The sequence below is a fragment of the Panulirus ornatus genome, chromosome 40 (assembly GCF_036320965.1).
Source record: "Panulirus ornatus isolate Po-2019 chromosome 40, ASM3632096v1, whole genome shotgun sequence".
NCBI classification, from domain to species: domain Eukaryota; kingdom Metazoa; phylum Arthropoda; class Malacostraca; order Decapoda; family Palinuridae; genus Panulirus; species Panulirus ornatus.
Window position 1 is genome coordinate 16,768,376 of NC_092263.1, and position 18,876 is coordinate 16,787,251.

At 37.7% G+C, this 18,876-nt stretch overlaps 2 protein-coding genes across 2 annotated transcripts in view; both read left to right on the plus strand.

Annotated features, from left to right (window-relative positions):
• Positions 1 to 4,049, plus strand: part of LOC139761481 (uncharacterized) — a 248,581-nt gene extending 244,532 nt beyond the window's left edge. Inside the window, exon 41 of the mRNA XM_071685735.1 lies at positions 3,909 to 4,049. Coding sequence (XP_071541836.1) covers positions 3,909 to 3,964 — 56 coding nt within the window. The 3' untranslated portion in view covers positions 3,965 to 4,049. The remainder of the gene's footprint in view (positions 1 to 3,908) is intronic.
• On the plus strand, positions 3,967 to 13,748 carry LOC139761482 (uncharacterized). The gene is made up of 5 exons (XM_071685737.1): positions 3,967 to 4,122; positions 5,017 to 5,185; positions 8,210 to 8,424; positions 11,763 to 11,893; positions 13,432 to 13,748. The coding sequence occupies exons 2-5, from the start codon at positions 5,079 to 5,081 to the stop codon at positions 13,690 to 13,692; spliced, it is 714 nt and encodes a 237-aa protein (XP_071541838.1). The 5' UTR covers positions 3,967 to 4,122; positions 5,017 to 5,078; the 3' UTR covers positions 13,693 to 13,748.
• Positions 13,749 to 18,876: the final 5,128 nt, after the last annotated feature.

Sequence of the window (18,876 nt, forward strand, 5' to 3'; positions counted from 1 at the left end):
CGACCCCGGTATACCACATTGATCCAATTCACTCTATTCCTTGCCCGCCTTTCACCCTCTTGCATGTTCAGGCCCTGATCACTCAAAATCTTTTCACTCCATCTTTCCACCTCCAATTTGGTCTCCCACTTCTGCTCGTTCCCTCCACCTCTGACACATATATCCTCTTGGTCAATCTTTCCTCACTCATTCTCTCCATGTGCCCAAACCATTTCAAAACACCCTCTTCTGCTCTCTCAACCACGCTCTTTTTATTTCCACACATCTCTCTTACCCTTAAATTACTTACTCGATCGCACCACCTCACACCACATATTGTCCTCAAACATCTCATTTCCAGCACATCCACCCTCCTGTGCACAACTCTATCCATAGCCCACGCCTCACAACCATACAACATTGTTGGAACCACTATTCCTTCAAACATACCCATTTTTGCTTTCCGAGATAATGTTCTCGACTTCCAAACATTCTTTAAGGCTCCCAGGATTTTCGCCCCCTCCCCCACCCTATGATTCACTTCTGCTTCCATGGTTCCATCCGCTGCCAGATCCACTCCCAGATATCTAAAACACTTTACTTCCTCCACTTTTTCTCCATTCAAACTTACCTCCCAATTGACTTGACCCTCAACCCTACTGTAGCTAATAACCTTGCTCTTATTCACATTTACTCTTAACTTTCTTCTTTCACACACTTTACCAAACTCAGTCACCAGCTTCTGCAGTTTCTCACATGAATCAGCCACCAGCGCTGTATCATCAGCGAACAACAACTGACTCACTTCCCAAGCTCTCTCATCCACAACAGACTGCATACTTGCCCCTCTTTCCAAAACTCTTGCATTCACCTCCCTAACAACCCCATCCATAAACAAATTAAACAACCATGGAGACATCACACAGCCCTGCCACAAACCTACATTCACTGAGAACCAATCACTTTCCTCTCTTCCTACACGTGCACATGCCTTACATCCTCGATAAAAACTTTTCACTGCTTCTAACAACTTGCCTCCCACACCATATATTCTTAATACCTTCCACAGAGCATCTCTATCAACTCTATCATATGCCTTCTCCAGATCCATAAATGCTACATACAAATCCATTTGCTTTTCTAAGTATTTCTCACATACATTCTTCAAAGCAAACACCTGATCCACGCATCCTCTACCACTTCTGGAACCACACTGCTCTTCCCAATCTGATGCTCTGTACATGCCTTCACTCTCTCAATCAATACCCTCCCATATAATTTCCCAGGAATACTCAACAAACTTATACCTCTGTAATTTGAGCACTCATTCTTATCCCCTTTGTCTTTGTACAATGGCACTATGCAAGCATTTTGCCAATCCTCAGGCACCTCACCATAAATCATACATACATTAAATAACCTTACCAACCAGTCAACAATACAGTCACCCCCTTTTTTAATAGATTCCACTGCATTACCATCCAAACCTGCTGCCTTGCCGGCTTTCATTTTCCGCAAAGCTTTTACTACCTCTTCTCTGTTTACCAAATCATATTCCCTAACCCTCTCACTTTGCACAACACCTTGACCAAAACACCCTATATCTGCCACTCTATCATCAAACACATTCAACAAACCTTCAAAATACTCACTCCATCTCCTCACATCACCACTACTTGTTATCACCTCCCATTAGCCCTGTTCACTGAAGTTCCCATTTGCTCCCTTGTCAATACCCTCCCATATAATTTCCCGAGAATACTCAACAAACTTAATGCCTCTTTAGTTTGAACACTCACCTTTATCCTCTTTGCCTTTGTAGAGTGGCACTGTGGACACATTTTGCCAATCCTCAGGCACTTCACCATGATTCATACATACATTGAATAACCTTACCAACCAGTCAACAGCACAGTCACCCCCTTTCTTAATAAATTCAACTGTAATACCATCTACACCTGCCACCTTGCTAGATTTCATCTTCTGCAAAAGTTTCACTGCCTCTTTTCTCTTAACCAAACCGTTCTCCCTTAACCAAACCGTTCTCCCCGACCCTCTTGCATCACACACCACCCCGACCAAAACACTCTACATCTGCCACTCTTTCATCAAGCAACTTCAACAAACCTTCAAAATACTCACTATATCTTCTCACTCCATCGCTACTTGTTTTTACTTCCCCCTTCACCAGTGTTCCCATTTGTTCTCTTGTCTTACACATGTTATTTACCATCTTCCAAATCATCTTTTTATTCTCCCTAAAATTTAATGATACTCTCTCACCCTAACTCTCATTTTCCCTCTTTTTCAACCCTTGCACCTTCCTCTTGACCTCCTGCCACTTTCTTTTATACATCTCCTAGTCATTTGCACTCCTTCCTTGCAAGTATCGTCTAAATGCCTCTCTTTTCTTTCACTAACAACCTTGCTCTTTATCACCACTCACTACCCTTTCTAATCTATCAACCTCCAACCTTTCTCATGTCACAAGCATCTTTTGCTCATGCCATCACTGCTTCCCTGAATACATCCCATTCCTCATCTACTCCCCTCACATCACATGCTCTCACATTTTGCCATTCTACACTCAATCTCTCCTGGTACTTCCTCACACAAGTCCCCTTTCCAAGCTCAATTATTATCACCACTCTCTCTATTGTGCCAATGTGAGTAAAATGTCAGGAATATCACTGAGAAACTTTTTATATTTGCCCTCAGATCTTCATAAAGTAACATATTTAAATCATTGTAATTAGGGGAAATAAGTATCATATATTTTCAATTTCCCTCTTGTAAAGGTGTTAACCATATATCCTAGTGGGAAGAAGTTTGTTGCACTGAAAACATACTGTGTAGTGTGTACAGAATTTATAATATGTCCAGAGTAAAGCTTCATATCCATTTGTTGATTTTCAAGCATCTTCCATAGTCTCTTGGCTTTGGATGACCGCTTTTATCACATAACAATGGTCAGTAATCCTCTGTAGGCTTTTGAGGATTTTCCTCTTCATCCTGGGAATATTCACATCCAACACATCACCTGTCTTCTCTTCCTCATCTGTTTTTCCCTCTCCACCTCTTCCTACTCCTGTTTTCATTGTTAATGCTTACTTCCTCCTTATTCTCCATTTATCCTAATACTTGTAACCCCCTAGCTCTGTTTTCTCATATTTATCTCATATTTTCATCATTCATCCCCACTTCTTTCTCATCTTTATTCTGTTCCTCTTTTTCGTTCATGTTTTCTTGTATGTATCTTTCCATGTCCTTTATTTGCCCGCCTCTTCCACTTCTTCAGTATCCTCTTCCCTCTAACTTACCTCTTACTTCTCTTCCTTTTATTCTTCCTCCTCTTCATATTGCTCTAACTCCACTGTCTAATCTCTTCCTCTTTTGATTCTCATTTTTCTCCCATTTGCAAATTATCACAGGTGATGAAGCTGAAAATGTGGCCATTACTAGCTGCATAGTTCTTTTCCTTCCAGTTACCATTGTCTTTCAATATAAGAAAAATCCAGGACACTTTTGTATGATACACAATAACAGGCCACCCATCTCTCCAGCACCACAACCACAAACACCTGTGCAGCATACTGTAAAACCCCTTATGTTCAAAATGTATTTTCCACACTTAGGACACAGAACATCTACTTCTAACTTGACATGCACTCATCTTACAAAGATATGCACACACACATTCACTTTTTAACCTGAGGTCCCGCTTAGATCTGTGGGAGCCCCACAGAAGGGACTCTAGGCATAAAAGGTAAAGATAAGGTTAAAGGCCCTGTTTCTTTGAAGGTTTAACATGTAATACTCAGTTGAAAACCAAGGGAGCCCATTTTTACTTGATCTTAAGATAAAAACTTTATGTTTTATGAGCACTTACATGTCAAGTACAGAAAGGAAATTACCGTTCTTGCTTTCAGAAAATATTAAGTTGATGCCTACTACAGTACCCTCCAGGTACTTGCGATGTGGGTGATAAGACTTTGCCAGGTGGCTGGTCAAATACTTACAAAGGAGAAACGAAAGGCTCAGCAGATATTGCTCTGATTGTCGAGTTGGCCAATTGCAACAAGGATAAAAATCTACAGCAACTCCTGAAATTAGTTAGAGTTCAACTCAGAAGGGATGATATTCGTAAGTACCTCACCATGAAGATGTTTTAAGTCACTGACCATCAGTAAGATTTAGTAATACATACAGCTGGTAGGTAGCAGTTGGTAGTTAGCCAATGACCATAGAGGTATATTACCAGTACTACCTGCCTTGGTATCAGGAGGGTTAGTAATGGCTGCATAGTGAGGCAGCACTTCAGTGGTTGTCAGATTACACTCCTCTGACCTTGGCAGCTTTCTCTTCTTTCTGCCTCACCAATATGTGGACTGCTGGCATTCTGTACACAAACATACAGTGTGTCCTTGTCACAAATAACATTTGACAATTAACTAACACAGCTCATTCTTCGTAACTCTAGATTTTCTTGTGGTGACTACTGTGTGCTAGCCCTGCCTCTTGGCAAAATGGCAGGAGCAATAGATAGAAGTAGTAAGTAGGAACTTTTAGGTAGGAGTGGTCAGACAGAACATTAGTAGGAGCCTCTGTAAACACTGCACTAGACTTGCCCTCTGCCTGTGGCCTGTTAAGGGTAAGGCACAAAAGGGTAAGAAACGGCACTGGAGATTACTAGTTATGGAGTCTCTGTTGTTGTGGCCACCCCCTTGAGTGAGGGAGTTCCACAAGGGAACAAGCATTAGAGATATAGATAGATAGACAGATAAGTAGAATACATATAGAAAAAGAAAACCTGATACAGAATTTGCATTTAAGGAGCAGACATCATTTACTCTCATTGATAACGTACATGAATTAATGTTCGGCTTACATTGTATAATGTCCAAGATATTCTGATGCATATACAAAAAAATTAAATTTTATTACACTTATCTCAGGCAGTATCTCAAGTAACAGGGAGATAAAGTTAGAAATAAGTAGAATCATGTTGATGCTGATATGAAGGATCCATTGTTCCAGATGATGTACGCTATGCCTTGGTAACTGTAAGTGGAGATAATGTGGCACCAGCTTCACACTTCATGACTGAAGAAGACTTATCAGTAGTCCTAGGCACCCTTGTTTTGGAGGGACCAAAAGCTGCCCAAGGCAGTGCCACATCTGTCATATCCACAGCTAAATATCTCAAGTATGTCAGCTCTTATGTGTTGCACCATTTTTCACATAATTTTCTAAATTGTGTAAAACCTTTTATTCAGTAATGTTCAATTTAGAAACTGGTAAATCTACTTGCATCATTAGCAGTATCACCTGGAGAGCGAAAGGTGGGTTGATAATGCTGCCTTCCTGATGCACTAAATAGCTCTTGTATATGTTTTCTTGTTTACAGTATTTACACACTTTATATGTGTAGTAGATATATTGAATGCCTTCCATTTGCATATATCCATATTGCATTTCTAAATGGAGAATAACCTCATAGTCTTTCAAGCTGAATACATTTATTGCCAAGCAGCTCTAATTCAAGTACATGAATTACATTTTAGTTTTTACAGTAAACCCCCCATAGTTCCAAGAATTTTAGTTTTACATTTACAACTTTCACAGCCTTTTTGGATATAGCAAAAGCCAAATATAGATGAATTGTCCACCAGTACTTTCATGTTCCCTTACTTGGGCCTGTAAGAGAGAGTGCACAGTGGCAGTGTCATAACCAATGAGTTTAAGAAGTGCTGCTTCTATGATAGGCACAAAATTGGGAAAAGTTTTCAAATTTTAGTACTTCAAGGGAATACTTTAGTTTTCTAGAGTATCCAAATCTCACCCCACCTTCTCATGGTGACCCCTGACCCTGTTACTACACCCTTAGGGGTGGAACTAAAGGGGAAGGCATTGCCCACCTTGAATAGGGCAAGGGCAGGCAATCTTTTAAATACAGACAAATGCTTGAGGTGTGCTGGAGTTGCCCTCAATCATTGGCCTGTCTGAGGCACAGAAGGCTAAGAAGAAGAACTGGAGTCTACCAGTTATGCTGAGGAGTAAAAGATACTAGCGATTGAGGGTGATGGTGCTGAATGTAAATAGGGTGACTGGTGAGAGTAAAAGGAGGGAGCTTGCAAGGGTTTGAAAGTTATAGCTTGAATGTGCTGGGGAGTAGGGAAACCCATATCCTTGGGGAGAGTGTATGGAGTCAAAATGGAAATGATGAATGTAGGTTATGGGAAAGCGTGGAAGGAGTGGTAGGGATGGGAAAATTATCAGAGAAAAGGGAAGCAGGGATGAGTAATTCTGCTATCACTGAGAGTGTGGGAGGGTATTACAGAGCATGGATGGAATGGATCAAGAATAGTGTGGGTGAAAGGAAGGATTAGAATTTTGAAGCATGCATAGGTATGTGTATATATGTCTGTGAATATGAAGACTGTGCAAGGTAAGAATGAAATGAAGTGTTTCTGTAGAAATTTGAATAATTGTATAAGTTTTTGAAAATGAGGGAAACATGACCATAATGGGTGATATGAATGCAAAGGTGGGACAAGATGAAATGGTTGAGATACCTGGTAAATGGGGAGTGCCTGGAGTAAATACGAATGGAAGTTATATTGTTGATGTCTGTGCTGAGAATGGTTTATTCCTTGAAAACACCCTTTTCAGCACAAGATGATCCACAGGTGTACATGAATGAGGAATGATGGAAGAGAAGAGCAAAAGACCTTAACTGAATATGTGGCAATGGATGAAAGATTGAGAAAGGCCATGCGAAATGTTAGAGTTGAGAGAAGATTCTTTGGAGACTGACCACTTCACGGTTCTTGTGGGGAAAAAGATTTGGGAGAAGTGGAGGGATAGTATAAGGAAGAATGGATTGGTAAGTATTGGCAACCAAGAAGATGAATCAGAAAATGTGCAGGGAAAAATACAAAAGGAAGGTACCTGAAAGTTTAGATGGATGTGCAGTGAATGCAGCCATGTGTGAATGATGTGTTTAAATTGTTTAGAGAAATACTATTAAAGATTGTAGAATTAGTAGTTCCATACAAGGTCATGAGATATAGGAATAAAAAGGGCAAAGCATGGTGAATGAAACAGATTAGAAATGCTGTGGTAGAGAAGAAAAAGGCATAAGGTAGATTGCTCGAGAAGAAAGTTACAGTGGAAGTTTAGCAAAGGAAGAGGGAAAAATATATAATGTGTAAGCAGAATGTTAAGAATCTGATAGAGGAAAGTAGAGGAACAGTAGACAAATTTTTTTAAATAAAGTTGAGAGAAAAGTCTTGGGAAAATAAGAAATTGTACTGGAAGAGGTGGAAAAAGAGAGTGGTGAATGTAACTGTGGAAATGTTAATGTGAGAAGTAAGAAAGGGGAGTTTCTGAATAAAAAGGAGGAAATGAAAGGAAGATGTAAAGAGTATTTTGAAGATCGGATGAATGTGCATATTGATTCACAATATTTTACTGTTCTATAAATAATGATGTCAGCTTAGTACTAAAATTTATGTTAGGATTATTTTAATCATCTGTATTGTGTTTCATTATTTTGTGGACTATGGCTGGTTTGGTTTTATATTTTGTTGTCAACTTCTTTTATGCATTTTATAAATTGTAATGTATTATTTGTAATTGAAGCTGTGGTTAATAAACTATCTATCCATATATCAAATGTTTTGCCTAAAATGGTTGGTATTTTGTTCAGTGGGAATTATCGTCCATTCAAGGTGATTGGAGGATGTGAACTGGATTCATGTCTGTCTGGGATTAAAAGAGTGACTGAAGACTTCTTAGGAGAGGCAAAGGCCACTGTTCCACTTGTATCAAGCGATGTGATTGTGAGGTCATCTGCAAATGAAAGGACCTTCTTTTGGTGATTTGTTAGAGGTAATGGGAGGTCACTTAGGAAAAGAATGAAGAAGGTTGGATATAGAACTGCTCCTTTTGGACTCCATAGAGGATATGAGGAAAATTTTAGGAAACCGTTGTGAGTGACTTGGTTATGGTGGCCAGCTGTGAAATTAACCATCACATTTTGTCATTGTTATGAAATTATCATTTATGTGAGGATGTGTCAGAGGACAGTTTTGAATGCTTTGTTCATATCCTATGAGGGAGAGAGGGCTGTGGGAGGTCAGTGTGTTACTTTTTACTTCTAGTTGAGCCATTACCTTTTAAACTGATTTTTACTTTATATAAAACATTGCTAACTTTGTTGTTGCAGATGGCGTCCTGGAGTTTCTCGTTCCATAATCCAAGTTGCATGTCGAGCATGTGATGAAGGAGATGCTGTGCTTCATGCTTTACAAGAAAATGATGCCACTTTCCATTTAATCACAAAGTTCAAGGTTACAATGGCAGGACCAACTCCAAAGAAGAGTGTAGCAATGGCCAACAAGTTATTAGGATTTGATAAGAAATTTGTCTATACACCTAGAGGTAAAAGCAAAGTTAACATTATGCTTTCTTAAAAATCATCCCCTCACTTTGCATTTCTTACTTGCTATAGTTATGGGTAATGGTATGGACTCAGATGACGAAATGCGACCACTAGTAATTGAGACAGATTTGAGAGAAACAATGCATTTGAAGGCAGAAAAAATTCCAGTAAGACAAGCATGAATATCCTATGCACATGCCACTTTACAACCGAAGTCTTAGCGAAAGAAATGTTCAACTACTTACAGTGCACAAGGCTGTGGCCCTCACTTCTGATATAGCTCCCTATCCACATCTAGGCCTTACAGACCTTTCCATGGTTTACCCCAAACGTTTCACATGCTCTGAGTCCGTCCATTGATGGCACGTCAACCCAAGTATACCTCATCATTCCAATTCGCTCTATTCCATGCACGTCTTTCACTCTCCTACATGTTCAGGCCCTGATCACTCAAAATCTTTTTCTTTCCATCCTTCCATTCCAATTATCTCCCAGTTCTTGTTGTTCCTTCCACTTTTGACACCTATATCCTGTTTGTCAACCCTTCTTCACTCATTCTCTCCATATGTTCAAACCATTTCATCACACCCTCATCTGCTATCTCAATCACACTCTTTTTATTCCCATACATCTCTCTTGCCCTTTCATACTTACTCAATGAAACCACCTCACACAACTTATTGTCCTCAGAACTTTCATTTCCAACACATCCGCCCGCAAAACCCTATCTATAGGCCATGCCTCAACCATATAATGTTGTTGGAACTACAGTTCCTTCAAACATAACCATTTTTTCCTTCTGAGATATTATTCTCTTTCCACACATTCTTCATCACTCCCAGAACCTTTAGCCCCTCCTTTATATACAGTGTATGTATTATATATAAAGTTAGAAATGAAAGATTTTCACCCAGTGATGCAACCTCCCATATATGAAGGTTTCAATTGATCGTTCAAATACAGATCGTTTAGTGACAGGTCTTCCACAAACACAGCCAAGCCAATAAGCAGGGGATTCTAGAGTATTATACCTTTTCTCAGACAGAAATGTGGGCTGCATATGCCAAGATTCCCCACATTTTTTACTTTTGAACAGCATCTTGGGAAGTGTCAAAGACCCAACAGCAATGCTCAAAACATGTGTGAAATAATTATAAGTTAGTCTGGCCGTCACAACATTAAAATAATCACAATCATATGAATTCAGGATTTAAAATCCTGAAAGAATTTTCCTTGATAAGTATGCTCAAGGCACCAACAAAATTTGAGAATCAAAAAAGACTGACATATATAAATAATGAGAAACATTAAAAGATGGAGAAGTGGGAAATAAGATTATTTGTATTTAATAAGTTTATGTTGCCATAGTTATATGTGAATCTTAATTCCAACTCACCAGACATACATACATCAAAAATCACACTCCCAAGACCAGCCTGAGTCACAATTTTCTGTCTATGTTCTGGATGTTACCATCACTACAATGCAAGAAACATCATTTCATCATATTCCATGACCCCTTATGGCCATGATACATTTACCATAAAGAAGACATCAAGTACTTACTACTCAAATGTCATGCACTTTCTGCACGTAGACACACAAACATCACAACACTTTATGACCTGTTGTTACAACTTGTTGATGTGTTCAACTTCCTTCAAGCTCCATTTGCCTCATAAAGATAGAAGGAAATCCTTGGGCAAGAAGTAAGTAAGTAGTGTACCTGCATGTTCCATTAGCCTCATAAAGATAGAAGGAAATCCTTGGGCAAGAAGTAAGTAGTGTATATGTATTCTTCATATGTATTCTTCACTTTAATTTCAGCCTCAGGAGTCCCTTCCATTTTTATGGAACCCCCACAGGACTTTGGAAGCTGGCCATGTCCACCAGGTGGGACCAAAGATCATTAAGTGTTGTAATGCTGTGCGTGCATCTATGACCAGAGAGTGCAGGACATATGAGTACGAAGTGCCCGATGTCTACCTTATGGTACCTGCATGTTAAAAGTGTTTGCAGTGTTGTAGGGATGGGTGACATCCAGAGTGCAGATGGGAGAGTGTGAATCACGGTTGTCTGGGAGCATGGTTTCTGATGGGTGTATGTCTGGTGGGTTGGAGTTTATGACCGAGTTGGGAGGTCACTTGTTTTATGCTTGTTGGGTTATTTTCGTATGTATGTGTTTTTTCAGTGTTCATTTGTTGGGATGGGAGGATCTGTGAGTAGAGGTTACTGAAGTTTGAGGTAGGAATGCACATTTCATTTCTTTTTGGGGGTTGGTGAGTTATAGAAAGGTTTGGGTGGGAGGGGTCTTCTGCTATTGCATAGAATTGAGTGCCGAGAATGTTGAGGTGGGACTGCATTAGGAGAATCTTGTTTCATTGTGAAGGTGTTGAGTGTTTGTGGTTACTAGACACCCAGTGATTTTTCTGAGTGTACTGTTTGCAGCTTTCTTATTTTTGCTTTTGAGAGGAGTGAAGACCAGGTAGGTGAGGCATAGTTAAAGTGGAGCAGATGAATCATTTGTACAAGATGTCAAGGGATTCTTTCTCTTGTCCAAATTTGGTGCCAGTTAGTTGTATGTAGGCATTTAGTTTATATGTTGCTTTATGTTGATATTATTGGTGAGGGAGTGAAGGTCTTATGTGACATGCTGAATTGTTGGTGTTTTGTACAATGGAAGAAACTTACCATTCAGATTAACTGGGGGGTCTGAGCTAGATTCGTCTGTCCAGGGTTTAAAGAGTGACTGAAGAAGTTTGTGAAGATGCAGACATTCTGTTCTGGGTGAATTATAGTGCTGCATGCTTGTTGCTACTGTGATATTAGGGTGCTGTGATGTGATTGTGAGGATGTTTGCATATGAAAGGACCTTAAAATTGATAAATTGATTAGCAAATCAATTATGAAACTATTTGTTATTGTAATCTTTGGATTTGATTCATGGTACCATGATAGGTTTTCTCTAAAAATTTATTTTCTGCATAGTTACAATTATTAAAACACTATTGCATTATTGTTGTCTACCTACCTGTCTGTATCTTTGATGACTGTTCCAATTAGAACTTCCTCAGAGGGGTGGCCATGGCAACAGTCTCCATAAGTAAAGTTGTTGTTAAAGGAGTAATTTTATGTCATCTCATCAGAATTACTTATTTTGTTTCTCAGATATTTGTCTTTTAGCGAATGCCATATAGTTTAGAACATGACCAGCAAACCATTAAAACTAAAAAGTCTACTTAGATATTGAATTTTGAATTTTGTGTAGCTTTCTTTGAATGTTCAAAGAATTTTCTTATAATACCAATCATAGTAATTGTACTAAAAATCTTACCAGACATCAAGAAATTCACTGGCAGTGAAAAGTTACGCTCAGCCTTCCAAGAACCTAGTGAATCTTGTATGATGGCTGCACAAGAATCTGGAGGCTCTGTCTTCAACATAAATAAATGGATACCCAAGAAGAGTGTAAGTTTTGCATCTCTCATCATTATTCATGATGTAAAGTTATATTTGTCTCCATTATCCTTTTATTTTCTGAAGTGAATATGTTTCAGGAAAAGTTGATATGATATGTGTGAGAAAAAAAGCAGTGTAAGTGAGTGGGCTAAGAAAAGAGGCTTGTATGCAAAGGTACTAAGAGAGATTGAGTGAAGTGACATAGAGTGAGAGTAAATGAAACAAGGGGAGTGGGTGAGGAGAGGGAGATAATTAGGGGAGCATTGCTAACATGCATGGTTGAAGTGTGCGGCATACAGATGAGATTTGAACATTTAAGAATGGGTAGTAAGTGACAGAAAGAGTTAAATTGCTAGTGAAAGATAAAAGAAAAGATAGGGAAGTAACAGCATATGAATAAGAAAGGAAATAGTGAAGGAGTATTGTGAAGTACTGCAGAATGTCAGGTGATAAGATAGTGGATGTGATGTGTTTGAGTTTAGGTCACATGCAAAGGAAGTGAATCCTGGCAAATGGTATGGTGAAAAGGGATGTGGTCAAAATATTGCACAAGATGAAATGTGGCAAAGCAGCAGGAGTGGATGGGAATGCAGTTACATTTCTTAAAAAAAGGGGTGCACTGATGTTGATGAATTAATCAGGCTATTCAGTATTGTATACATGTAAAGTGCCCTTGTAAAAAGTTAAGGGGACAAATGGAAATGTTTGAATTACAGTGGCATAATTCATATTCATATATTCATTTTTTTTTTTTTTTTTTTTTTTTTTCCCCAAAGAAGGAACAGAGAAGGGGGCCAGATGAGGATATTCCCTAAAAGGCCCAGTCCTCTGTTCTTAACGCTACCTCGCTAACGCGGGAAATGGCGAATAGTATGAAAGAAAGAAAGAAAATTCATATTGGAGAGTGGTGATTGAGAGAATTAAGGCAGATGACATAGCTCTAGTGGCAGGCTTCAGGGAGAAATTCCAGAAGCTGGAAAACCCCTACAAATCTTCACCTTCGCCTCCACAAGATAATGATCAGACATATGAAAGATATATGAAAAGTGAAGGATTTATTGCCAAAGTTCTGGGGTCACCCAAAACATGACAATAACTATATTACCGAAGAATACGTGGTAAACCAAATAACAAAACTATTCATAATTTAGATGTATATTTCTTGATTTTCAATGGGACAAATTCTTTTGATTGGTCTGTCATGCCCCAAGTTTGTGGTTTACATTAACTACCGATAATATATATTTCAATTCTATTTCAAGTCTATTTCAGAAGTTTTGATTTATCATAGTTTACTATGTACTTTCTTTATATCTTTTTCATTCCAAACTATATTTCTAATTTTGTTAAGGATTGTTATTTCTTTCAGAACAACAATGTTAATTGCTTGCAGAACATTATGCAGAGGATTTTTTGTATTGGTTCTTCTTTGGATTTTGACCGTAAATAAAATGATCAAAAAAGAATAACTTTAGGGAATGATATGATAATATGCTCTGAGGTTTATGTGGCCAGGATCTTTAAGACTGCTATACTTTCTTTCACAGGCACTTGCAAAGAAATTCTTAAGAGTATTGAGTCAGGTAGTAACAGTGAAAAGTGTCCCTCCTGAGTGCCAAGAGTGTCGATGTATTGGTGAAGACAGTGAAATGGCACTTACATGTCGTAAGTGTTCTGTTGGTTTTAGTGCTGAAGAAGTCCAAAAGTTCCCAGAAATCCCACAACCCATGATGGTACAAGTGGCAGAAAACATATCAAAGGCAAGTAATGAACATTTGACAGTTATTATAACCAGTTATTCCAACTAGTATGTAATGAAATGACTCACTTTTAAAATAATTAGGAATTGGATCCCATTAACTTTCATATGCTAGAAACATCCCTTTATTTTCTTGATGCTTTACTTATATGTTTCACGTGATATGAGGGATTGTTTTCCCAGTTTTAAAAGTTACTCTTCAAGGACAATACCTTATCCTTGGGGCAGGGGAGAAAGAACTCTACCTCTATACTTTATATTCCCTCCATATTGTAGAAGGCAACTGGGGTGGGAGAGAGAGAGAGAGAGAGAGAGAGAGAGAGAGAGAGAGAGAGAGAGAGAGAGAGTAACTTGTATTTCAATTTCTAAAAGAGGAAAAAGAAGGAGCTATGCAGTGAGTGCTCATCCTCCTCAAATGCTCAGGCTAAGGTGTCTAAATATGAGTAAATGTAACCAAAATGAGAAGAGAGGAAAGAAACCCGGATGTTCTGAGTGAAACAAACCTCAAGGGTAAAGGGCAAGAAATTTCTTAGCATTAAATTCAGGGATTGGTGACAAAAGAGCAGTACTACTCCAGAAACAGGAGTTGTGGGAGTGTGTGCTCGAGTTAAAGGAAGTAAATTCCTGGTTGATGTAGGTAAAACTGAAAGTGGTGGCTGATTCAGATGAGAAACTGCAGAGGTTAGTGACTGAGTTTGGTAAAGTGTGCAAAAGGGGAAAGTTGAGAGTAAATGTGAATAAGGGCAAGGTTATTAGGCTCAGTAGGGTTGAGGGACAAGTTATTTGGGAGATAAGTTTGAATGGAGAAAAACTGAAGGTAGTGAAGCATTTTAGATATCTGGGAGCGGACTTAGCATCGGATGGAACCATGGAAGCAGAAGTGAGTCACAGGGTGGGGGAGGGGGCGAAGGTTCTGGGAGTGTTGAAGAATGTGTGGAAGGCGAGAATGTTATCTTTAGAGAGCAAAAACAGGTATGTTTGAAAGAATAGTGATTCCAACAATGTTTTATGGTTGCGAGGCATGGGCTATAGATAGGGTTATACGGAGGAGGGTGGAGATATTGGAAATGAAATGTTTGAGGACAATATGTGGTGTGAGGTGGTTTGATCGAGTAAGTAATAAAAGGGTAAGAGAGATGTGTGGTAATAAAAAAGTGTGGTTGAGAGAGCAGAAAGGTTGTGTTGAAATGGTTTGGACACATGGAGAGAATGGGTGAGGAATGATTGACAAAGAGGATTATGTGTCAGGGGTGGATGGAACAAGGAGAAGCAGGAGACAAAACTGGAGGTGGAAGGATGGAGTGAAAAAGATTTTGAGTGATCAGGGTGAAAGGCATGCAAGGAATAGGGTGAATTGGAATGATTTGGTGTACCGGGGTTGATGTGCTGTCAGTGGACTGAACCATGGCATGTGAAGCATCTGGGGTAAACCCAGGAAAAGTCTGTGGGGCTTGGATGTGAAAAGGGAGCTGTGTTTTCGGTGCATAACACATGACAGCAAGAGACTGAGTGTGAATGAATGTGATAAAATGTGATAAAAAAAGTCTTACTGCTTTTAGTAGCTTCCTTCCCACTCAGCATATTCTTAAGACCTCACACATGTAATCTTTTTCATTCCTACCTTATGCATTTTCCAGAGCTATAAATACCACATACAAACCATCTGTTTCCCTAAGTATTTCCTGCATGCATTCTTTAAAACAACCACCTTATTTACACATCCCTTCTTACTCTGTTCCTCTCTTATCTGTTGCTTGGTATATAACTTCACTCTCTCAATTACCACTCTCCCATACAACTTACCTGGTTCAGTCAACAAACTCATACCTCTTTAGCTTTGACACACACCTTTCAGTCCTAGCCATTACACAATTCCACTAATCCTGAAAGTCCTGACTTGACAATCAACACCACAGTCACCCTCTTTCTCCAGAAATTCAACTACAATATTATTTACTCCAGTTACCTTGCCACATTTCATCTTACACGAGGCTTTCATCCTCTTTTTTGCTTCACCAAGCCACTCATATATGCAAGGCTTTCATCACCACTCTTGCTTCACCAAGCCACTTGTACAAGACTTTCTCATTTTGCATACCACCCCGACCCAAACACTACATCTGTCACTGTATCATCAAACACGTGCATCATTCTTTGAAAATACTCACTCCATCTTTTCACTTCATCAGTGCTAGTTACTACTTCCCTTTTTGGCCCCTTCACTGATATTGCCATTTGTTCCTTTGTTTTTCTGCATAATTAACTTCCTTCCAAAACATCTAATTCTATATGATGTCTACCGATACTTTCTCACCACCTTCCATTTGCCTTCTTTTTCTACCCCTGCAACTTTCCCTTGACTTCCTGTGTATTTCTCTAATACGTCTCCCAATTATTGCACTTCCCCCCTATAAGTACATCCCATATTTCTCTCATTTTACTTTCATTAGCAACATTATTTCAAAATCCCACAACTCACATATATTATATCATAATTCAGATATGCTTCTCAAGTCACATCGTTGACTACAACTCTCAAATTTCTTTTAGTTTAATGAAGTTGTAAGTGAATTACTCTTCATGAGATGCAATAAAAGAGGTCAATTCAAAAAGTTAGTTAAGAGACTTCTTAGAAAGATTGTGACAAAATATATTTTTATCTTGATGACATTGGATGGTTGGTGTACAGTAGGTGATGAATTTCTAAATTCTAACTGTACACATGTTTTTAAAAATCTATTTAATGATAAAGTTCAAGATAAGGTGCTGTACAAGTGTGGAACTTGCTATACATATCGTAGAAATAGGTAAGTATGCTCTGCAAGTGTGACACTCTTATAATAAGAAAATAAAAAATATATATATATATAGATATATATATATATAGATATATATATATATAGATATATATATATATAGATATATATATATATAGATATATATATATATATATAATATATATATATATAGATATATATATATATAATATATATATATATAGATATATATATATATAATATATATATATATAGATATATATATATATAGATATATATATATATATTATATATATATATTATATATATATATATAGATATATATATATATAGATATATATATATATAATATATATATATATATAGATATATATATATATAGATATATATATATATATAGATATATATATATATAGATATATATATATATATTATATATATATATATAGATATATATATATATAATATATATATATATATAGATATATATATATATATTATATATATATATTATATATATATATATATATTATATATATATATATTTTTTTTTTTTTTTTAGTTGAAGTCACTACATCACACATTAGATGAAAGTCAAAACTATCAGAGAGTAATATTTGAAATAAAGTAAAAAATTTTGTCTTTGACAAAGTATTTTCTTATATTGTTCCTCTGATATAGAGTGTATAGAAATGAAAATATGTGAATAAATCCATTTTTTTCATATCCAAGTTTTTTTGGGCCTTCACGAAAAATGATAATGGACTGCATGATACAAAAATTTATGTAGGATTTATCATTACAAGGTACTGGTAAGTTTTAAATGAAAGAAAAGATGAACTGAATCTGTACGAGAAGCTTTCTTATCATTTATGTGTCCGTTACAGAATAAGCCATTGGACTCTTTAATATTACAAGATATACACTTCTCATTAAGCAAGACCGGTGGCTTTATTTTCCATTTTTGTACAAGGTTATACTGTTTAAGTGTTTTTAATATAAATTAAAGTTACACAGATTATTAACAGGTCATACTGACTGACTTTCAAATATATAGAGAAGATTCTGAAATTTTGAAAAATGAAAACAGTAAAAATTCTAATACATTACAACTTTTACAAATTTCAGCAAAAGAACCATTTGATGCCTGTCATCTCTACCTATTTTTATATCATATTTCAGAATGTATATAACAGTATGCTTATCTGAAATCATGTAAATTCTTTGTCACCAGATTGTTATTATAAGCACTTGCAGAATTATGGTTCCATTATAATGTACTTCTAAGATCAGCCAGTATTAATAGCAGTATTAATACTGGTGGATGTGCTGGAAATGAGATGTTTGAGGACAATGTGTGGTGTGAGGTGGTTGATCAAGTAAGTAATGTAAGGGTGGGAGAGATGTGTGGAAATAAAAAGAGTGTGGTTGAGAGAGCAGAAGAGGGTGTTTTGAAGTGGTTGGGCACATGGAGAGAATGAGTGAGGAAAGATTGACCAAGAGGATATATGTGTCGGAGGTGGAGGGAACGAGGAGAAGAGGGAGACCAAATTGGAGGTGGAAAGATGGAGTGAAAAAGATTTTGTGTGATCGGGGCCTGAACATGCAGGAGGGTGAAAGGAGGGCAAGGAATAGAGTGATTTGGAGCGTGTGGTATACAGGGGTTGACGTGCTGTCAGTGGATTGAATCAGGGCATGTGAAGCGTCTGGGGTAAACCATGGAAAGTTCTGTAGGGCCTGGATGTGGAGGGGGGAGCTGTGGTTTCAGGCATTATTGCATGACAGCTGGAGGCTGGGTGTGAACGAATGGGGCTTTTGTTGTCTTTTCCTAGCGCTACCTCGCGCACATGTGGGGGAGGGGGTTTTTATATCATGTATTTTGGGGTGGCGATGAAATGAATAAAGGCAGACAGTATGAATTAGGTACATGTGTATATATGTATATGTCAGTGTCTGTATATATATATATATAATATATATATATATATATTATATATATATATAATATATATATATATATATATCATCAGCGAACAACAACTGACTCACTTCCCAAGCTCTCTCATCCCCAACAGACTTCATACTTGCCCCTCTTTCCAAAACTCTTGCATTTACCTCCCTAACAACCCCATCCATAAACAAATTAAACAACCATGGAGACATCACACACCCCTGCCGCAAACCTACATTCACTGAGAACCAATCACTTTCCTTTCTTCCTACACGTACACATGCCTTACATCCTCGATAAAAACTTTTCACTGCTTCTAACAACTTTCCTCCCACACCATATATTCTTAATACCTTCCACAGAGCATCTCTATCAACTCTATCATATGCCTTCTCCAGATCCATAAATGCTACATACAAATCCATTTGCTTTTCTAAGTATTTCTCACATACATTCTTCAAAGCAAACACCTGATCCACACATCCTCTACCACTTCTGAAACCAC